The 22,177-nt window shown below is 39.3% G+C and overlaps 1 protein-coding gene across 1 annotated transcript in view; it reads right to left on the bottom strand.

The window, feature by feature from the left end:
• The window catches only part of rer1 (retention in endoplasmic reticulum sorting receptor 1), a 48,443-nt gene that overhangs the window by 9,835 nt on the left and 16,431 nt on the right, over positions 1 to 22,177 (bottom strand). Inside the window, exons 2-5 of the mRNA XM_072245111.1 lie at positions 13,072 to 13,153; positions 11,622 to 11,726; positions 6,028 to 6,127; positions 181 to 259 (exon numbers count right to left, since the gene is read on the bottom strand). Of these exons, the coding sequence (XP_072101212.1) occupies positions 181 to 259; positions 6,028 to 6,127; positions 11,622 to 11,726; positions 13,072 to 13,152 (365 nt within the window). The 5' untranslated portion in view covers position 13,153. The remainder of the gene's footprint in view (positions 1 to 180; positions 260 to 6,027; positions 6,128 to 11,621; positions 11,727 to 13,071; positions 13,154 to 22,177) is intronic.

Genomic DNA, 22,177 nt, shown 5'->3' with positions numbered 1-22,177 from the left:
TCGTCTCCTTGTGGCCCGGTAGCACATGCTCTGCGGCCCGGTGGTTGGGGACCGCTGTACTAGATCACAGGAAGAGATAATCCAGATTACAGATAGCATGAAGCAGGGAAAAGCAATTACTTAGGTTTGGTACTGATGTCACTGTAGAGGAACACTTATTTTTGCCTACAAATCACTTACCAGAATTTGAATTCTGGTAGCCTTCTTATAAAAGGTCTAAACTCCTCATTCTGCTTCGTCGGTAGTGCAGGTCCATCATCTGGAGAGGGAAGAGAAAGTAAAGATATATTTATAGCAGCTGTGAAGCTAGAACTTCAAAATAAAATAAACCAATGTGAACATAAAGCCTTCCATGACTTCATTGCATCACAAAACCCTTAACAGCATGGGTTCCCAACCTGGGGTCCACTGACCCCTTCGTTAATGGTAGGGGTCCATGGCATAAAAGTGGTTGGGAACCTCTGCTTTACAGCAACTAGGTACTTTTGAATGGTAATGCATTCAGGAATCTCAACATCAAAATGCACACAGCAAGGTCCAGTAAAAAGCGTAATGACAACGACCAGAACATCAGCCTTCATTGGGCCGAGTCATGCTGCATGTGGACAACAGGTCTTAAGGAAACAACCCATGTTCCACTAGTTTTAGGAAAGAAAGTCCCAAATTTATGCAGGTGATCTGCAAAGTCAGGCCACTCTGACTGATAGATTTTGGCACACCACACACAAAATGCTGGGGCAACTCATCAGGTCAGGCAGCATCTATGGAAATGAATAAACAGTCAACGTTTTGGGTTGAGACCCTTCTTCAGGACTGAAAAGGAAGGTAGAAGAGCTAGAATAGAAAGGTAGGGGGAGGGGAAGGAGAATAACTTGAAGGTGATAGGTGAAGCCAGGTAGGTTGGATTTCCTCCAACATTTTGTGTGTGTTGCTTTGGGCTTCCAGCATCTGCAGACTTTCACGTTTAGATTTTGGCACATCACAAGAATCCAGACACTTTGGGGTCCCTCAGATAGTCAAGTGTGCCTTGACAATCTGGACCTTGCAGACAATTGCATTCCACATACATTTGACTGCATATCAGAGCTTGGTGCAGAGGATAAAAATAGTAAGGCATTTAAAAAAAATAATTTAAATAAAGAACTCCAGCGACATTTTAAAACTATTCGAAAGACTTTGTAAAAGACAAAACTCCTCCTTGACATTATCCTCTGTCAAAGGCTGTGATATTCTAAAGATCACATGAAGTACCCTTGCTGCTAATACTGAGATAGATAGCTGAAATAAGTCATCCTGACCAGGTAAGTGGCAAGGATTACAATGGCTGGCCAAATATGCTCACTGTGTTTTTGCTGATAAATAATTACTGGTCAGGACACTAGGATATACAATTCTTCCTTGTGCTTCTCAGTGTAGCACCATGGAATACTACATCCACCTGAAGCAACAGAAGGGACCCTGGTAACAACACTTTTATGAACACACACAAAGCGCTGGTGAAATGCAGCAGGCCAGGCAGTATCTATAGGAAGAAGTACAGTCGACGTTTCAGGCCAAGACCCTTCGTCAGGACTAACTGAAAGAAGAGATAGTAAGAGATTTGAAAATGGGACGGGGAGGGGGAGATCCGAAATCATAGGAGAAGACAGGAGGGGGAGGGAAGAAGCCAAGAGCTGGAAAATTGATTAGCAAAAGGGATACAGAGTTGGAGAAGGGGGAGGATCATGGGACAGGAGGCCTAGGGAGAAAAAAAGGGGGAGGGAAGCCCAGAGGAAGATGGAGAGCAGGCAAGGAGTGTTTGTGAGAGAGACAGAGAGAGAAGAAAAAAAAGGGGGGGAATACAAATAAATAAGGGATGGGGTAAGAAGGGCCCCTATAGATGCTACTTGGCCTGCTGCGTTCCACCAGCATTTTGCGTGTTGCTTGAATTTCCAGCATCTGCAGATTTTCTCGTGTTTACACTGTTACCAACTATATCCTTGTGACACTCCTGTTCTGCATAAATTTATAGTTGACAGTGTAGTGCTGTCTTATAACCAGTAGTTTTATCCTGGCTTATTTTCTTTTTAAATATTTAGTTACATACCCTTCTGGCCCAACAAGCCCATGCCACCTAATTAAACCCATATGGCATACTTATTGGTATGTGTCTCGGAATGTGGGAGAAAACCAGAGCACCTGGAGGAAACCTGTGGGGTCACAGAAAGGTGGTACAAACCTCGTACAGAGAACAGCAGAACTGAACCGCTACACTAACCACTATGCTACTGTGTCTTTTTGCAAGAGAAAACTCTGTTGTGGGTTTTATATTCTGAAATCACTGTAACCACTATTTTAGATATGCTAAGCACAATATCTTTTGAGATCAAATGTTTTCAAAACTACTTTAGGAATATCAGGTGGTTTAAAAGCAACCCTGAAACCAGCCCTGTGAAATCATGAGTGATGTTTATCAAATCAAACTGTAGGAGATATTCTTTTTAGAATCCTCAACAAATTTTCCCTTTCAATGATAATCTGATAGTTTTGTAGTTTCTACGATACAAGAAAAAAAATCCAATGTAAACAACATTTTATTCTCACTTGCATGCCTACTCATGACAGTTGTCTTCAAGTGGCAACTGTTCAATGAATAAAGTCTCCAGCTGACGTTATTGATGAATCTATCATCAGAGACAGGGACTGAGCATTTGCACTAGACTGAGCTAATCAAAGACAGCATGTATTTGCAATGGTAGGTTGCATATGACTGAGCAGATTTTTTGATAGCACGAGTGTCCATTTATCACTATCCTGTAGCCGGTGCTGAATGGAATTCAATGGTACAAGATGAGTCTTTGGCAAGGCTGTAATCAGTGATCACTTCTTGTGAATGCTGCTGCAGTAGGTCTTTCCATTGCACTTGTGCGTGTTTGACAATAACCTCAACTTAGTATTTTTATTTCTGAAAACAGATATTTCCTCCATTTTTCTAAGGCAGATGGACTGGCCACATCTCTTCAGTTCATTAAACCTGTTCTGTTGACTCATTTAATGAAACTCACCAATCTTTGTAATCCTCTCCTGAGAAATGCACTATGAAGACATTAGAATCTGTCTTTTTAAAAGTCAAAGAACTCTCCACCATACTGACCAATTTTCGTGTCTTGGACATTCCTTTCCTTAATACTTATCTATGGATAAGACATCTCAGGTATGTCACCTCTCCATTTAGTTTTAAAACTTCTACTCTAATTTTGCTATTTTTTAAAGAACATCTATTATCCTGTTGCTGTATCTATGGCAGGTGTAGCTTGATCCCTTGCTTAGATACACCCAAAAGCAACACTGCAGATAAATTTGTAATGCTGGTGATTGAAAGAACCCAGAACACTACTGAACAACACAATATGCTAGCATTGTGCCTGAGCAATATGACTTGAACACAATACAAAAGGTATGCAAAAAATTGTCCAGCATGAGGGACTTTCTCTGAAATACTTCCAATCTTCAAATTACTCAGGTTTATTACTTTTGTTTACTACTCCTACAATCACCAGGTTCTTGAACGAACCTGCAAAAACCTGTGCCTTCCTCAGCAAAGGTGCAACTCTATCATTGACTAGTCTCTGACTTTTCGTGCACTTAAATCCTTGTAATAGACACAGTCTTTTGTTTCCCTTTACCGTCTTGTATCACTTATATTGTGTTTTGCCTGTGATGCTGCTGCTCCATGTTTTACCATTGTACAGTTGCAAGAAAAAGTTTGAGAACCCTTTGCAATTACCTGATTTTCTGCATTAATTACTCATAAAATGTGGTCTGATCTTCATCTAAGTCACAATAATAGACAAACACAATCTGCCGAAACTAATTGCACATTATTGTACTTCTTCTCATCAATACTGAGTACACCATTTAAACAATTACAGACTAGCTTCAAACAAGTATGTGAACCTCTGAGATAATGCCTTCGACAAAAGCTATTTGGTGTCAGGTGTTCCAATCAATGAGATAAGATTGGAGGTATGGGTTGTAGAGATGGCCTGCCCTATAAAAAAAAGACACAAAGTCAGAGCCTGCTCTTCTCAAGAAAGATTTGTTTATGTGCACCATGACTCGATCAAAACAGCTTTCAGAGAACCTTAGAAGAATTATAGAGATGCATAAGGGTGGAAAAGGCCACAAAAGCATTTCTAAAGACCCGAGTGTTCATCATAGCAAGAGAAATTGTCTACAAATGGAGGAAATTCAGTACTGTTGCTACTCTCCTTAGGAGTGGGTGTATTGCAAAGATCACACCAACAGCACAATGTGCAATGCTGAAGGAGGAGAAAAAGAACCCAAGGGTAATAGTAAAAGACCTGCAGAAATCTCTAGTTGTGTCCACTACAAGAAAAACACTGAACAAGAATGGTGTTCATGGAAGGACACCATGGAGGAAATACTACTCTCCAAAACAAAAACATTACCGCACATTTGAAGTTTGCAAAAGACCACTTGGATGTTCCACTCCGCTTCTGGGCCAATGTCCCGTGGACAGATAAGACAAAAGTTGAACTTCTTGGCAGAAATGCACACCGCTTTGTTTGGAGGAGAAAGGGCACTGCACACCAACACCTCATCCCAACTGTGAAGCACGGTGGAAGAAGCATCACGGTTTGGACTGCTTTGCTGCCTCAGGACAGCTTGCAATCATTGAGGGAACAATGAATTCAAAATTGTATCAAGACATTTTACAGGAGAATGTCGGGATAGAGGTCCATCACTGGATGCTTAATAGAAGTTGGATGATGCAACAAGGCAATGATCCAAAATACAAGAGTAAATCAAAAGCAGAATGGTTTAAAAAGAAAATTTGTGTTTTGAAATGGCCAAGTCAGAGTCCATCCCTTAACCCAATTGAGATGCTGTGGCATGACCTGGAAGGTGGCTGGCTGGTATCCCAGAAATATTGATGGAATGAACATTTGTATGAAGGAATGGTCTAAAATTCAGCCTTGCCATTGTGCAAGTCTCATCAGCAGCTACAGGAAATGTTTGGTGGAGGTTATTGCTGCTAAAGGAGGTTCTACCAGTTATTAAATACAAGGGTTCACGTACTTTGTCCAGCCTGGACTGGAATGATTAAATGTGTTCAATAAAGACAGGAAAAGTATAATTGTTTGTGTATTATTGGTGTTGGCGCATGGCCAAGTGGTTAAGGTGTTCGTCTAGTGATTCGACGGTCGCTAGTTCGAGCCTTGGCTGAGGCAGCGTGTGTGTCCTTGAGCAAGGCACTTAACCACACATTGCTCTGCGATGACACCAGTGCCAAGCTGTATGAGTCCTAATGCCCTTCCCTTGGACAACATCGGTGCCGTGGAGGGGGAGACTTGCAGCATGGGCAACTGCTGGTCTTCCATACAACCTTGCCCAGGCCTGCACCCCGGAAACTTTCCAAGGTGCAAATCCATGGTCTCATGAGACTAATGAGTGCCTATTAGCTATTGTTAGTTTAAGCAGATTGTGTTTTATTATTGTGACTTAGATGAAGATAAGACATTTTATGACTAATTAATGCAGAAAACAAGGTAAATGCAAAAGAGTTCACCAACATTTTCTTGCAACAGTACCTGTACTTCACCATACTTGTGCAAATGACAAACTAAACTAATCATTGTCCACATAATAAATGCAATGAAAACTCACCTGGCACAAAGCATCATAGGAGCAGCATTCATATGAAAAACAAATTAAACACAAATTGTACACATTTTAAAAGAAAGAATGCAACTTGAACAAAAAACAACTCTTAAAGGAAGCCAGTGAAATACTTTGCACTCCAGTAAGAAATAGGACACTGGTTGGAGTGCACATGGAGCACTGTGTACAGTCTTGGCAATCAACTTACTAAAAGCTTGGAGACTCCAAAAGTCTATCATGTAATATATATTATTGCCTTTCTTTCCACAAAGTAAACTTGTTTTTACATGAGCATGCCATTCCAAAAATTACTGATAGATATATTCAATCCTCACTCTTATAAATCCACTAATGTCTCAGTACCTGAATCTTCCATTAGGGAAGGGTCAACCTTCGGAGACAGGAAAGCAATGAAGAGGTTCAGGTGGTAAATCCCCAATGCATATGTCACAATGTACCATCCCTGAACAAGAAAAATATCACATTAGTATCCCAAGAGACTTAGGCTTGCAAGTGCAAATGTCAGTGAACGTTACGAAAAGGTACATGAAATTGTCCATAGCCATTGGAATACTGGGTTTATATCTAAATCACAAGAGTCCAGACTTTATATTTTAGGGTAATGTAATTGCTGGAAACGTACATAATTCAACACTGAGTTGGCATTCAACATTGAGGCTGGCCTGATGTGATGATGTAATTATGTAAAGTGTGTTTTACCACAGTTTGTTTTCAGGTTTTGGAGTACAATAAATGAGCTGCTACAGTTGTTCTTAAAAATAAAACACCTCCACTGTTTTTATTTCTAGGTGTGGGTAAGCATATCCGACGAGGGTCACCAGTTGGAAAAAAAAAGATGGTACCTGCAATAGCACGTTAGTGTAATGGGTTGTATTTAGTGACAAGTGGAAAAAAAGCAAAAGTTGCCCAAAAGTTGTGAAGAAAAGAAGTACTTACAAATACACAAATGAAAACAAACATGTACAAAAATTTACAAATATTCAGAGGCTTTCTCCACGACACACTTTGTCATTAACCTTCCTATATAACTATTCACCAGCCATCAAATCCAAGCTCCACATCTCTCAGCAAAGCCGAACTGAAGGTTTAAAACTGCCTGCGTAGGGTGTAGTGTGCCTGCTCCCACTAACCCAGGCATTATTTTAGGATGCCCCAAACTGTCCCTCGGGTCTTTTGGGGCCGTTTTGCTGTCTAAAAACTGATGTAATGGTGTGAGTGAAAATAAATGAAACTGTTTGGAATACCTGTGTCTAGAATCCTTATTGTTACGAGTTATAAACCAGTGGAGCATGTTAGCTGAAGGGATTGTTTTGATTAGCCAAGCTAGTGATTGTTTTACTGTTGGGGTGTGTGAATGGTGAACTCCCAAGAATTGTACAACGGGAAGTCAAAGTGTGTGAACTACTGGGAAACTAGACTAGGGACAGAACGAGGAGGAGTGACTAACCAGGAAAGGGACTAGGTTAGCAGGGGAATTAGCATTGCCAACTTGTTCTGTCACACCTACAATATTACAGGTGCAAAGTCCTAGTGAACCAATACCTTGTATGTTCCTTCTAGGCAAACCTTGGGAAGGATACACTGACATTAATTTAAAGGGAGATTACACAAATTGTATTCTCTAGAACTTAAAAGGTTCAAATGGTAAATTAATCAATGTTTGACACTGTAAAGAGAACAAACTAAAATTTCTAGGTGTCTAGTAAAAGGAGACAATTCTTCAAAATCAGAAACTCATCTTTTAGGGGTGAAGTCACGAGAGTATTCTACACAGAAAATTGGAAAAACAAACCTGAAATTGTTGCTAGGTATATTAATTTTACATTTATTTTGACTGACTTATTAAAATTGGATATTAAGATCATGAGGCAAAGGCAGATGCTGAAAATCCAGAGTAACACACACAAAACTTTGGAGGAACTCAGCAGATCAGGCAGCATCCATGGAGAGGAATAAACAATTGACATTTAAGAGAGAGATCCTTCATAAGAACTGGAAAGGAAGTGGAAAGAAGCCAGAATAAAAAGATGGAGGGAGGGGAAGGAGTACAAGTTGGAAAGTGATAGAAGAAGCCAGATGAGGAGGAAGATAGGTGAATGGGGTAGGGAGGGTAAAATGAGAAGCTTGGAGGTGATAGGTGGGAAAGGTAAAGGGCTGCAGAAGTAGGAATCTGATAGGAGAGGAGACTGGACCATGGGAGAAGGGGAAGGAAGGGCACACAAAGAGGGATGGTTGGCAGGTGGGAAGGAGCAAGAGGGAAGCAGAATGGGGAATGGAAAAGGAGAGAAGGAGGAGGAAGGAGAAACCACCAGAAATTGGAGAAATCGATGTTCATACTGTCAATTTGGAGGCTACTCAAACTGAATATGAGGTGTTGCTCCTCTAAACTGCAAGTGTCAATGGCTTAAGTACTAAACAGGATGAAGATGGTCAATAGCCTTCTCATGATCTGATCCAATCCTGATACAGATATTAACTCAAGAGGTAGGCTGTCCATTGTTGTTGCATCCTATGGTGACCATCAGGATGCAACATGTTGACCACGAGGATTGGTGAAAATCAAATACAGAAGTTTTGATGTTGAACACTATCCACAGACGGTTTGCTACAGATGGGCTTCAAGTGAGTTTCACCATGGCACTACTGGTAGTAACTGTTTGCAGGCTTGTGAAATGTGACACTCAGAAAGGGTCTAAAATACAATTTATTAGGGACTCCACGTAGGAAGGGAAGGAGCAATCAGAATACATGCCAGCCACATAATTAGCTTCCACCTCCATTACTTTCACAACTTTTATTTAACATTTAAGAACTTACTGACCTTATTTAACCTTGTTGCACAGCTGCAGGTTAAAAGATATGACATTGTGGCCATCACCGAGTCATGGCTAAATGATGGATGTGATTGGGAGCTGAATATCCAAGGATACACAGTGTATAGGAAAGTTAGGAAGGTAGGTAAAGGGGGTGGTGTGGCCCTGATGGTAAGTAATGATATCAAATCAATAGAAAGAAGGGACATAGGATCAGAAGAGGTAGAATCCTTATGGGTAGAATTAAGAAATGGCAAGGGTAAAAAGACACTAATAGCAGTTATATACAGGCCTCCAAACAGCAGCCGAGATGTGGACTACAAGTTGCAGCTGGAAATTGAAAAGACGTGTCAGAAGGAAAATGTCAAGATAATTACGGGGGATTTTAATATGAAAGTGGATTGGGAAAGTCAGGAAGGTAATGGATCTCAGGAGAGGGAGTTTGTAGAATGCCTACAGGATGGCTTTTTGGAGCAGCTTGTCCAGAAGCCCACCAGGGGACCGGCTGTTTTGGATCGGGTGCTGTGTAACGAACCTGAGTCGATTAGGGAGCTGGAGGTAAAGGAACCCCTTGGAAGTCGTGATCATTCAGTTTTCAAATTTGAAAAGGAGAAGCTGTTATCAGGTGTATCGATATTTCAGTGGAACAGGGGAAATTACAGTGGTATGAGAGAGGAATGGGCCCAAGTCGATTGGAAAAGTAAGCTAGATGGAGGGACGGCAGAGCAGAATTGGATGAAATTCCTACAAGAAATAAGGAAAATGCAGGAAAAATATATTCCCAGAAAAAAGAAAATCATGAATGGAAAAATGGCACAAATGTGGCTAACAAGAGAGGTTAAGGCAAAAATAAAAGCAAAAGAAACGGCGTACAAGGAAGCAAAAATTAGTGGGAAAAATGAGGACTAGAAGACTTTTAAAAACTTACAGAAGGAAACTAAGAAAGTCATTAGGAAAGAAAAGATGCATTATGAAAGGAAGTTGGCGATTAACATAAAAAAGGATACTAAGAGTTTTTTTTAAATATATGAAGAGTAAAAGAGTGACAAGGGTAGATACAGGACCGACTGAAAATGCTGCTGGAGAAATTATAATGGATAACAAAGAGATGGCGGAGGAACTGAATGAGTATTTTGCATCAGTCTTCACAGTGGAAGACATTAGCAATATACCTGATAGCCAGAGGTATTAGGGAATAGAATTAGGTACAGTCAAGATTACTAGAGAGAAAGTACTTGGGAAGCTAAGTGGACTAAGAATAGATAAGTCTCCCGGTCCGGATGAGGTGCACCCAAGGGTTCTGAAGGAGGTGGTTTTGGAGATTGTGGAAGCATTGGAAATGATCTTCCAGGAATTAATAGACTCTAGCGTGGTTCCGGAGGACTGGAAGGTTGCAAGTGTAGTTCCGCTACTTAAGAAAGGAAGGAGGCAGCAAAAAGAAAATTACAGACCTATTAGTCTGACATTGGTAGTTGGAAAGATATTGCAGTCAATCCTCAAGGACGAGGTTATGAAATACCTCGAGGTGCATGAAAAGATAGGCTGAAGCCAGCAAGGTTTCATGAAGGGAAGATCCTGCCTCACCAACCCATTGGAATTTTTTGAGGTAATCTCGAATAAGATTGACAAGGGAGAGGCTGTGGATGTTGTGTATTTGGACTTTCAAAAGGCCTTCGATAAGGTGCCGAATATGAGGCTGCTTAATAAGATGAGAGCCTATGGAATTATAGGAAAGATATTGAAATGGGTGGAGCATTGGCTGATAGGCAGAAAGCAAAGGGTGGGAATAAAGGGATCCTATTCTGATTGGTTGCCGGTTACTAGTGGTGTTCCGCAGGGGTTGGTGTTGGGGCCGCTTCTTTTTACGATATACATCGATGATTTGGATTATGGATTAAATGGTTTTGTGGCTAAATTTGCGGATGATACCAAGATCGGTGGAGGAGCAGGAAATGTTGGAAGAAACAGAAAGGTTGCAGAGAGACTTAGTCAGTTTAGGAGAGTGGGCAAAGAAATGGCAGATGAGATACAACGTTGACAAATGTACGGTTGTACATTTTGGAAGAAGAAATAATCCGGCAGATTATTATTTAGATGGGGAGAAAATTCAAAAATCAGAACTGCAAAGGGGCTTGAGGGTCCTCGTGCAGGATACCCTAAAGGTTAACTACCAAGTTGGATCAGCGGTAAGGAAAGCGAATGCTACGTTGGCATTCATTTCAAGAGGAATAGTGTATAAGAGTAAGGAGGTGTTGATGAGGCTCTATGGGGCATTAGTGAGACCTCATTTGGAATACTGTGTGCAGTTTTGGGCCCCCTATCTTAGAAAGGATGTACTGATGTTGGAGACAGTTCAGAGAAGATTTACGAGGATGATTCCTGGAATGCAGGGGCTAACATATGAGGAGCGTTTGTCGGCTCTTGGACTATATTCATTAGAGTATAGAAGAATGAGAGGGGATCTCACAGAAACATTTTGAATGTTGAAAGGGTTGGACAGAGTAGATGTGGAAAGGTTGTTTCCGTTGGTGGGTGAGTCCAGGACAAGAGGCCATAGTCTTAGAATTAGAGGGTACCCAGTTAAAACAGAGATGAGGAGAAATTTTTTTAGCCAGAGGATCGTGGATTTGTGGAATTCGTTGCCACATACAGCTGTGGAGGCCCGATCATTGAGGGTGTTTAAGGAGGAGATTGACAGGTATCTAATTAGTCAGGATATCAAGAGATATGGGGAAAAAGCCGGAAGTTGGAACTAGATGGGTGAATAGTTTAGCTCATGGGGGAGCTGCGGAGCAGACTCGATGGGCTGAATGGCCTACTTCTGGTCCTTTGTCTTGTGATCTTGTGAACTCAGAGCCCTCTATTAAAATAGCAAGAGTAAATGGTTGGTTTCCAATGGCTCTCCCACCATTGCTTCTGTTAATGATGCACTCAGTTCAACAAATGTATGTACTGTATAGCAGACTGTGGAAATTTATCCCATCAAATCTGGCAAGTACTTGAATTCAGGTCACAGGGTGAAGAACTATATCCAACACACTATTCCACAGCATTCATACTTTTACAATGGGACTAATGGGTGTCAATGCACTGATACAGAATACACAAAATAAAAGAACTTACCTGCAAGATATAAACTCTAATCATGTAGATTGCACCAAAGACAAATGTTACAATCCACCGCATAATGCTATATGGCGTAGACTTGTCTAAAAGGGACTGGTAGATCTAAAAAGAAGATATTTAAGATTTAAGTATTATTTGCAAGTTGTTCTTTCCTTTAACAGTTTGGGTCATCCTCAAATTAATGTACTACCCCTTCGGGGAGAAATTTAAATCAAGAAGATCTGGCATTATTTGATCTCAACTAAGAGCTGCTCCTGACATGTTTCAACTGATTGGTGGATTGCTGAATTAACTGCAGCAAGCACAATGCACTGTGAATACACTCAGACCCCGCTTAACGCTGAGGATGCATTCCTCAGATGTGAAGCGCTATGTAAATCACCGCCATCCAGGGTCATTATAACATTACATAAATGGACATGTGTGCCTGATTTAAAAAAAAAACTCGAGACATATTATTTTATGTATACATAGTAATTCATGGAGTAACAAACATGCAAATAGGCCTAACTTGTACATCAGTGGAGCAGCAGTGGAGGGAAGCAGCTGTTGGTTACGTCTTAGAGGAAGGACCAGACTGTGGGCCCTCATCCAACTTTGGCTTCTTCTTCTAAGTAGGGGTCGAGATTTGACTGCCTCCTCTCATGAGCCAGGGAACACCTCTCTTTGCCTTATTACTTCTAGTCAGGGTCATTACCGATGAACATTGCAAACTTCAAAGAGCTGCCAGCATCAACCTGATGCTCACCAGCTTCCAAACACTGTATCATTTGCAGTTTCACATCCATGCTAATGCTTTTCCCAGACATTTTAGATATACTACCTTCACTGGAAGTTGCAGGCCGTTTTCCAGACATTATGGGTGAAAAAAATGGTATTAATTTGCGATGAAGCAAGATCGTTTACACATGCAGCAGAGGCAGAGTGTGAACTAATACATGATTGGCTGTGAGTGGCTCAGAGCGTATATAAAGTACTCCCATTGGCTGATGGAATGTTTGCAGTAATGGCGGCCACTCTTCAGCAGTTTTAAGTGTTGTTTAGAATGAATTTTTGTCATTATTAAAAATTTCAATGAAGAATTGAACAACTGCATTGTAACGAATCAGTGCTATGTAGGGTAGTGTTATGTGGGGTCTGAGTGTGTTACTCTGGATGTGCTGCTGCAAGCTGCCTACTTGGGATGTCATGTCAAGATTGGTGTTTTCTTTTAAGTCACTATTCACTTCTCCTCGACAATGTAAAATATCTGCAAACATAAGCACTATGGGCACAGCCTAGAAACTATAAACGTGATTTTCCCTCAACTGATAATCAACTATGATTTCCCAAAATAAATAGCAATAAAACAAACAAATAAAATTTTTGAGCTTAAATGAACTTTGACAACTCTAGTTGGTGGTGGGGATAGGAGGGAGGAATAAGGATATGTATAACATTCTCTTACCTGTCCAACCTGTGTGAAGAAACGGCTGACTGCTGATGGTTTCCCATGAATGGCATCTCCACTGCTGTCCCCTTCTGACATACTGTTTTTAAGCAGAAAGATATTTCTAGAGAGTCTGGACACAGCTTTTCATGAGCAGATTAGACAACATACTTTCAATCTCTCCTGGATCTTTACAATTTCCTCTGGTTACCCTTCCCTCCCTAGAATCTCCCATCAAGGATGAAATCTACATCTATTATTTCTTTAGCGTTAAAATCCTTCTCCAAAGTTACTCATGTTACGTTTATCCTCCACGTTCAACTACCTCCTTAAAGCCCTCATATAAGCAATGTTTTCAATTTCCCTGCCTTCCAATCTTATTATCGGAAAGCTTCACATCCTGTGTAACTGCACTATATGGTTAACAAAATCTAATTAAATGTCTTTTTCTAGTCACTGCGAAGAACCAGAAGTGACATGAGATAAGTGCAATAGACATTATAAATACATGACACGAAAGATGGACCACAGGGAGGTGAGAATTAAATACAGTAACTGAGGATCAGAATTAAATACTCCAGGAGTGAGAGAAAAACTAAAAACAGAAACTGAAATAATTATGACCACGTGACAAACAAAGTGGCACCAAAAAGCAGATTAGGTTCTGCATTAGCACTCAACCAAGAATACAGAACAATATCCAGAAGGTGAAGAGTAGAGAATGGAAGACGACCACTCGGCAAGAAACAAACATCAGCCTGTTCCCACCTAATGAGAAGGATTTAGTAAAGTAGTAGGACTGTATGGGAGGAAAAGAGAAGCAAGGAATAAAGTGAAGAGGGCGCAAAGAAACAAGAAAGGAGAAAACATATGCAAGTACATAATATTTTTAAAGCATGTAAGTAATATTTAGTTACTTCAGAATTAAATTTCTGCACATAACTTGAGCAAGGAAGACAGGGAACATTATCAGTAAATGGGAAACTATAGAAAAGGTATGCTAAAATAACAGCTACGATTCTGACTGAATAACTTTGGGTAAGTCTTAGATAATTAAAAAAAAATGTATCTATCAGAGCAACACAGCAGATGGAATACTCAACTCTGAAAACCTGAGAGTCAGATTTTACCCAAGCTGCTAAATTAACTGTGATTAAAAAACATTTTGCATAGAATTATTGCCAACATTGGCAATATTTTTACAAAGCTCATCCAAATCACAGCATAATATCTGCAAGTAAACTGCATTATGCATCCTCAGACTCACTGACACCAGTTATAGGGGTTAAGTTGTAATTATGCATTCCCAACAATAAAAAAATTAGGCATCTTACACTTAGGGGTACTTTATTAGGTACACCTGTTCATTAATGCAAATATCTAATCAGCCAATCATATGGCAACAACTCAATGCATAAAAGCATGCAGACATGGTCAAGAGGTTCAGTAGTTGTTCAGACTAAACAATTGAATGGGAAAGAAGCATGAACAAAGTGACCTTGACTGTGGAATGTTTGTTGGTACCCGATGAGGTGGTTTGAGTGTCTCAGAAACTCAAAGGTTCAAAGATCCAATTTAATATCAGAGAAATGTATGCAATATACATCCTGAAATGCTTTTTCTTCAGAAACTGCTGATCTCCTGGGATTTTCATGCACAACAGTCTCTGGAGTTTACAGAGAAAGATGCCAAAAACAAAGATCTGGGAATACAGGTCCATAATTCATTGAAAGTGGCATCACAGGTCGATAGCGTCATAAAGAAAGCACTTGGCACATTGGCCTTCATAAATCAAAGTACTGAGTACAGCAGGTGGGACGTTATGTTGAAGTTGTACAAGACATTGGTGAGACCCAATTTGGAGTATTTGTGCAGTTTTGGTCACCTGCCTACAGGAAGGAGTACAGAGAAATTTACAAGGATGTGGCCGGTTCTGGAGGGCCCAGTTATATAGAAAGATTGAGAGGAGATTTGATAGAGGCACACAAAACTATGAGGGGTCTAGGTAGGGTAAATGCTTTTTTCACTGAGGTTAGGTTGGACTACAACTAGAGGTCATGGGTTAAGGGTGAAAAGTTTAAGGGGGACATGAGGGGGAAACTTCTTCACTCAGAGGTTCGTGAAACTGTGGAATGAGCTGCCAGGGCAAGTGGTCCTTGCAAGCTCGATTTCAACATTTAAGCTCAGTGTGGATAGGTACATGGATGGTAGGGATATGGAGAACTATGGTCCCAGTGCAAGCTGAGGAGTGTAGGCAAATTACACAGGTCGAAGGCCCTGTTTTTGTGCTATACTTTTCTATGACTCTAACCAAATCAAAGCATCCAGTGAGCCGAAGTTCTGTGAGCAAAACCTCTTTGTTAATGAGAGGTCAGAGGAGAATGGCCAAACTGGGTCAAACTGACAGGAAGGTGACAGTAGCTCAAATAACCAAGCATTACAACAGTGGTGTGCAGAAGAACATCTCAGAACACAGAACAGATCTGTTGAAGTGGATGGGCTAAACATCAGAAGACCACACACACACACTGAATGTCCACTTTATTAGGTACAAGACTAAAATGATTTAGCAGGGTAGATGAAGATTAGTTATATAATCGGTCATTCAGGAAGAGATCAGGAGCATTTTTTGCACAATGGGAAGCAAAGCTTTGGACCCCACCCCCCAGAAAACCAAAACCACTTGAGAGGAGGAAGTGAAAATTGATACCTTGATGAAGATTTTTTAAAGTCAGGGCCAAGGTGAGTAAAGTTAATTCATAGATCAGTCATGATCTAAATGCATGGAGGAACAGGCCAATAAAGAAATGACAAAGGAAAAATACTTAAATGGTGATGTGTAGATGGCTGTAAGATACAGTCCATCCATTTAAACTCACATTACAATCACATTAAGAAAGCAAAGGAAGATAACTAGTGATTTCTTTTAATAAAACTAGAGACTAAAAAAATCTGTAAAGCATAAAAGACATTTTTTGATGTACATCCTTCACCAGGAAGATTTTTATTGAATGAGAAAGAAACTGAAACCAGTAGCATTCAAGTTACAAGTACAAAAGGCATTGAATACAGGAACGCAGGAAAAATAAAATACAAATGGCGTGGCTGAAAATTCTACAAAAGAAAAAAGCTTAAAGAATTTATTCTACAGACTCCATCTCATCAAACATTCCCATTGTGTGCACTAGGGAAATAGTTGCTAAATAACAAATTGATCTTTAAATATGTGGAAGGGAACGAAGATAATAAATATATGTGCACCATTTGACTGTCCTGGGAAGCATCACATTTGGAGCATTAAACTTTAAATTTGACAACTCACTTGCCTTTATTTGTCCCGCTAATATCCATGCTCTTCTTTTGATGCCTCTGTTACTGAGCTACAGTTACACTTGCATTTTACCTCCTGTCAACTCTCTGAACAACCATTCTTCAACTACAAATCTAAACAGTTAATACTGTTCAGTTATTTGCAATGCAAGGAACTACAGCCACAAAAGATCAAAATGTTAGCAGGGAAAGAAACTTTTATGCAGAGATTAGTGTCTAAGTCATCAAGATCACAAATTCTTTTCCACCTTCTAAGTGGATGAGCAGATGAACTGAAGACATGAAGCACCACCACTGAAATTAGCAGGGGCTGACCCCAAAAGTTCCTCACAGTTTTCTTCAGAAACACAAAAATTCTTTCAGTAACAAATCTCAGTAAGATGTAGAAGCTTCAATGCAAACTTTGACCATCTGTAAACCATGGTCACCATAAATAGCTTCAACACAAGATTATAAAAGTGAGGAATGTTGAATTTCTGTAACTGGCTTTTATCAATTGAAGTAATATACATTCTGGTACCAGTAAAGTTTCAAAGTTATGGAAGGAGGGAAGAATCACAAAAATAACAGCAGTAAAGAGTTATACATTAAGTCATCCTTGTAAAATTGAGCTTTCTTCATTGAAATTAATGAAGGTAGCAAAGAGAGCATCAAAATCAAAGTTTTCAAAAGTGCAAAAGAATTTAACCAGTGAACAACCTCATTTGACAACATAATTAAAAATGGACCCTTTTGTTATTGCAAAGTTTAATGCTCTCCCACAAAGGGAAAGAAACATAGCAGAGCTTGGTGATAATCAGATAAAATCCTGGGTAACCGCCAGAAAACTAATATAAAGAGCTACAGAACTGCCAGGAAAGTAGAATTAGAGAGCCTGTACTAAATCAACACACATAAAATGCTGGAGGAACTCATCAGGTCAGGCAGCATCCATGGAAATGGATGAGGCCCTTCTTCAGGACTAGCTAAATACTAGTGTGCCAGGGTAGAGAAAAGTGTCTACCTAAGGCTACGTCCACACTACGCCGGATAATTTTGCAAATGCCAGTTTCGAGTAAAAACGACAGGCGTCCACACTAAGTGTTTTTCAAAATATCTCTGTCCACATTAGACGGCTACTTGGGCGAATCTCCTCCTATTGGGCATGTGCAGGACATAGAGAAAATAAGCGAAGAGGAAACGGTATACTTGGTGCATGTTTGTCCAGTTACAGAATAGAAAAACTTAAAAGGAATTGCTCTTGGCTCTCGCGCAGGAGGACTTAAAACTAAAAAAAAAAAAAAAAAACAAAGATTGAAGCGTATGGAGGCAACCGACAGGGAATTCACGGACAATATGACCCGGTTGACGACGAACATTGAAAAACTGACTAACTCTGTTGCATTAATAAAGCACCTTGTTAAATGTATAAAACATAACTGCGTCAGTGTTATTTTGTACTTCCATACAACTTTACATTAGGCTGTTACACATCTATTGTCAGAGAAGTACTTGCATAAATAGGTAAACCTTCTTGGTTCTTGATCCTCCAAAATATTCCACATGGAATTTAAACTGGAGGTGGCGGAGGGTATTTTCTGTCCTTACCTTCATACAAGCAAGGACAGAAAACAGGGCAAAGTGAGTATACTTATTTATTCAGTAAGCTATGGGTCAAAGTATTTGGTGAGTACATTTCTAACTCTTATGGCTTCAGTCTCATTGCCGTCTGTTCTGAAGTTGTTAGGTTCTGCGAAGCGCAGAATCAAATATCGCTGTGATGATTGTACACTCTAAACAATAAAGTAGTAATAATAAGGATAAGAATAATAATAAGAAAACAATGAAATGCCGCGCTGCCGCCATCTGTTCCGGCACATCATGACAGCAGTTTTAAAAAGCTCAGGTTACCCTGTTTACACTGCAACGGATATTAGGCGTCTTCAGATTTATTCACGCTGGAGACTGTTTCTGAAAATCTCTGTTTTCGGGGGCTAAAAACGCCAGTTCAGTGTGGACGGAGGGTCAAAATGAAGAGAAAAAGCTTCGTTTTCAAAATTATCCTGCGTAGTGTGGACGTAGCCTAAGAAGGTGTAAGGTGCTCCTTCCCTCCACTAGACTGCAGGTCACCCTTGGGCAAGATGGAACACTAATTTAGCAACCCCCCCTCCCCCACCAAACCTCCAGTCAGGGTCATGTGAAGCCATGGAAGCAGCTGGTGCGTATCACAGGTCCTGGTTATGCGACCACTGAAGAGTATTGATAATGGCTAGAGTCACCCATCTTGTAAAGACACTGCCCAGAAAGCGGCAATGGCAAACCACTCTGAGAAAAATATACCAAGAACGTGAAAGACCATGATCACTCGTCATACGTCACAGCACATTACAAATAAATGGAATACACCTGTACATAAAGAGTAGTTTCAAAGGGTTCCTTTATGCCATAATTTCTGAGATTCTCTTTTCTAAATGCTACACTAGTGAAAAGGATCTGGTTCATGACACCAAATGTTTTCCTTCCAAATGATTGTAAACCCTTAATAGACATGCAAAAATATACCAGAATTAATTAGTTATATTTTAAAATGTTTCTGAAAGGTTTTTCAACAATGAGTTTCAATTCTGGACCTTCAAATTCCTGTTAATTATTCAGGCACTCTCAGATACCAGAGGTAATGCTGCATAGTGAAGTTTCACCACAACAGCAAGCTCAGCGCATAAAGTTACAAATTCTAAAACTAGGAGCTTTTCAAGTATAACCTTGGATAATTTAACGCATCTATAAAGTTGGTAAATATTTTGGTACAGTTTCAAGAAGTTAACAAGCCAAGCAATGCTAGTTTCCCCCACTAAAAGTTGTTAATTTAATATTTCACTTTCCTGGCATAATATACCCAACATCCTTCCCCTCTCCTCAGTCTACTAATCACCTATTCGCTCGTCTCATCCCTCCCACTCTCCTTTTAATAATGACCGCCTTCCATCTCCACACTCAGTACTGATGCAGGGTTTCGACCCAAATGTATTTCATCCCCACAGATGCTGCTCAACCCAGTTCCTCCATCAGATTATCTGTTTCTGTCCAATCATATTTGGGAAAAGGATCTAAATAAACGAAAATTCCACTCTTACTTTTCTGATCAAAATAAATAAGTCCCTGGCAAGAATCAGTTGTAATCCAACAAGATGTCTTGTTTTACTTCAAATAAACCCTCCTTACGGTAAGGAACTGTAGATTTCTACTGCAGTGATACAAATAGTGGGAAGCTTAAGTATAATACTGAATGAATGCTATTTTAATTTAGGAATCGTAAGCCATTCAACCCCTCAAGCCGAACTGACTGAGGTAAATGATCTGTTCCTGTTGAATACACAAATAATGATGTGCACTTTTTGTTAAATGGTCAGCTATTTTCAAAATTGTGCCCCTCAATCACATTTTCCAAGGGAATTCTAAAACATACGTAGAAAGTAGAACAATACAGCACAAACCCTTCGGCCCATGATGTTGTGCCGACCTTTTAACCTACTTTAAGATCAATCTAATCCTTCCCTTCTAACAGCCTTCTACTTTTGTATCGTCCTTGTGCTTGTATGTCCCTAATGTACCTGCCTATACCCCCAACCTTGGCAGGGCGTTCCACCCATTCACAAATCTGTGTAAGAAAGATACCTTTGACATCCTCTCTATATTTTCCTCTAATCACATTAAAATTATGCCCCCTTATATTATCCATTTCTGCCATGGGAAAAAGTCTCTGGCTGTTCACTCGATCTATGTTTTTTGTCATCTTGTACACCTTTATCAAGTCACATGTCATCTGTTGTGTATTTAATATTTCATTAATATCTGAGTAATCTTGTAAATATATTATTGAAACATAGAAAACCTACAGCACGATACCGGCCCTTCGGCCCACAAAGCTGTGCCAAACATGCCCTTACCTTAGAAATTACCTAGGGTTACCCACAGCCCTCTATTTTTCTGAGCTCTAGGTACCTGTCCAGGAGTCTCTTAAAAGACCCTATCGTATCCGCCTCCACCACCGTCGCCAGCAGCCCATTCCAAGCACTCACCACTCTCTGCATAAAAACCTACACCTGACATCTCCTCTGTACCTACTTCCAAGCACCTTAAAACTGTGCCCTCTTGTGCTAGCCATTTCAGCTCTGGGAAAAGCCTTCTCATCATCATTAGATTAAGCATTCTTTGTTGTTTATATAATTTAATATGGCTATATGTAAAAATATGTGAATTGTATACATCATGACATTACCATGCGATACAGGTACGCATCGCTTAAAGTAAAAAAAACACAAAATTATACCCATTTTCTTGGGTTCCCGTCTTTTTCTTCCTTTTTCAATCTTTTTATTAGTTTCATAATAATAAACATAACATAGTAATGGTACAAAGTTATTGGGAATACATTGTTATAATTGGCATAGTTAATTATAAAGCCAGTTGACTCTTAAATGATAAAACTCCCAATCATACAGGATACAGATGAACAATATAAAACAAAGAAAAATATCTAAAAGAAAATCATGAAAAAGGGAAAAAAATGAAACTACAACCCCCCCCAAAAAAAACTAATTAGATTTATTTAAAGCTAATTTTTTACCTTTAATTGATCAGATTAAACTTTTGTTTACTAAATGGTCACCAATGTCTTTGTCAGTGATCAGTCGGATCAATGCTATCAAGATGATTATTTTGCCTAAATTTTTTTATATGTATTTCAAACAGTACCAATTTTTATTCCAAAATCCTCTTTTGATAATGTCGATTCAAAAATTTCCTCATATATATGGCAGAACAAAAACCCTAGGTTAAGTAAAAGACATTTACGGAAATCTGAAAAAGAGCTGGGGTTAGCTCTCACGAATCTTAGATTTTACTATTGGGCAATTAACAGCCGATATTTAAAATTTTGGTTATCGGACTTGGATGTGATTTCAAGTCCACATTGGGTAAATCTTGAATGTAATTCTTTACGAGGGTTTTCACTGGGTTCTATTTTAGGGACTTCGCCTCCTTTTACTCTTTCTAAGTTATATAAACAAATGAAAAACCCCATAGTTAAACATACTTTACATATATGGTTTCAATTTCCAAAATTTTTTGGGTTGAACCAATTTATTTTAGCAAGTCCTATTACATCTAATTTCTTTTTTCAACCCTCCACTATGGATCAAGCATATTTAGATTGGAAAATCAAAGGTATAGTACAATTTTGTGATTTATTTTCAGATAATTGTTTTATGTCCTTTGAACAACTATCTAATAAATATGATCTGCCTAGATCTCACTTTTTTTTTAAAGATATTTACAGGTTAGAAATTTTTTAAATACTGTCTCTCCTAACTTCCCAAATTTACATTCAATGGATATTTCAGAAAAAATTTTAGATTAAAATCCTTTTCAGAAAGGTGTTATAGCAATTATTTATAATACAATTATGAATATATGCCCTGATGTATCTAATAAAATTAAGACTGATTGGGAAAAAGAACTTAAGATCACTGTACCAATTGAAAAATGGGAAAAAATTCTTCAATTAGTTAATTCATCGTCTATATGTGCTAAACATGCGTTGATACAGTTTAAAGTAGTGCACAGGGCTCATATGTCTAAAGATAAATTATCTCGTTATTACTCTTATATAAATCCTATATGTGATAGGTGTCATTCCGAGATAGCTTCTTTAACTCATATGTTTTGGTCATGTCCTTTGTTGAAAAAATATTGGAAAGATATTTTTCATATTATCTCAACTGTTTTGAATATTGACTTACAACTTCACCCAATT

This window comes from Mobula birostris, chromosome 27 (genome assembly GCF_030028105.1).
Source record: "Mobula birostris isolate sMobBir1 chromosome 27, sMobBir1.hap1, whole genome shotgun sequence".
Classification (NCBI taxonomy): domain Eukaryota; kingdom Metazoa; phylum Chordata; class Chondrichthyes; order Myliobatiformes; family Myliobatidae; genus Mobula; species Mobula birostris.
Note: the sequence above shows the minus strand (reverse complement) of the source record. Positions and strands in the feature narration are given on the sequence as shown.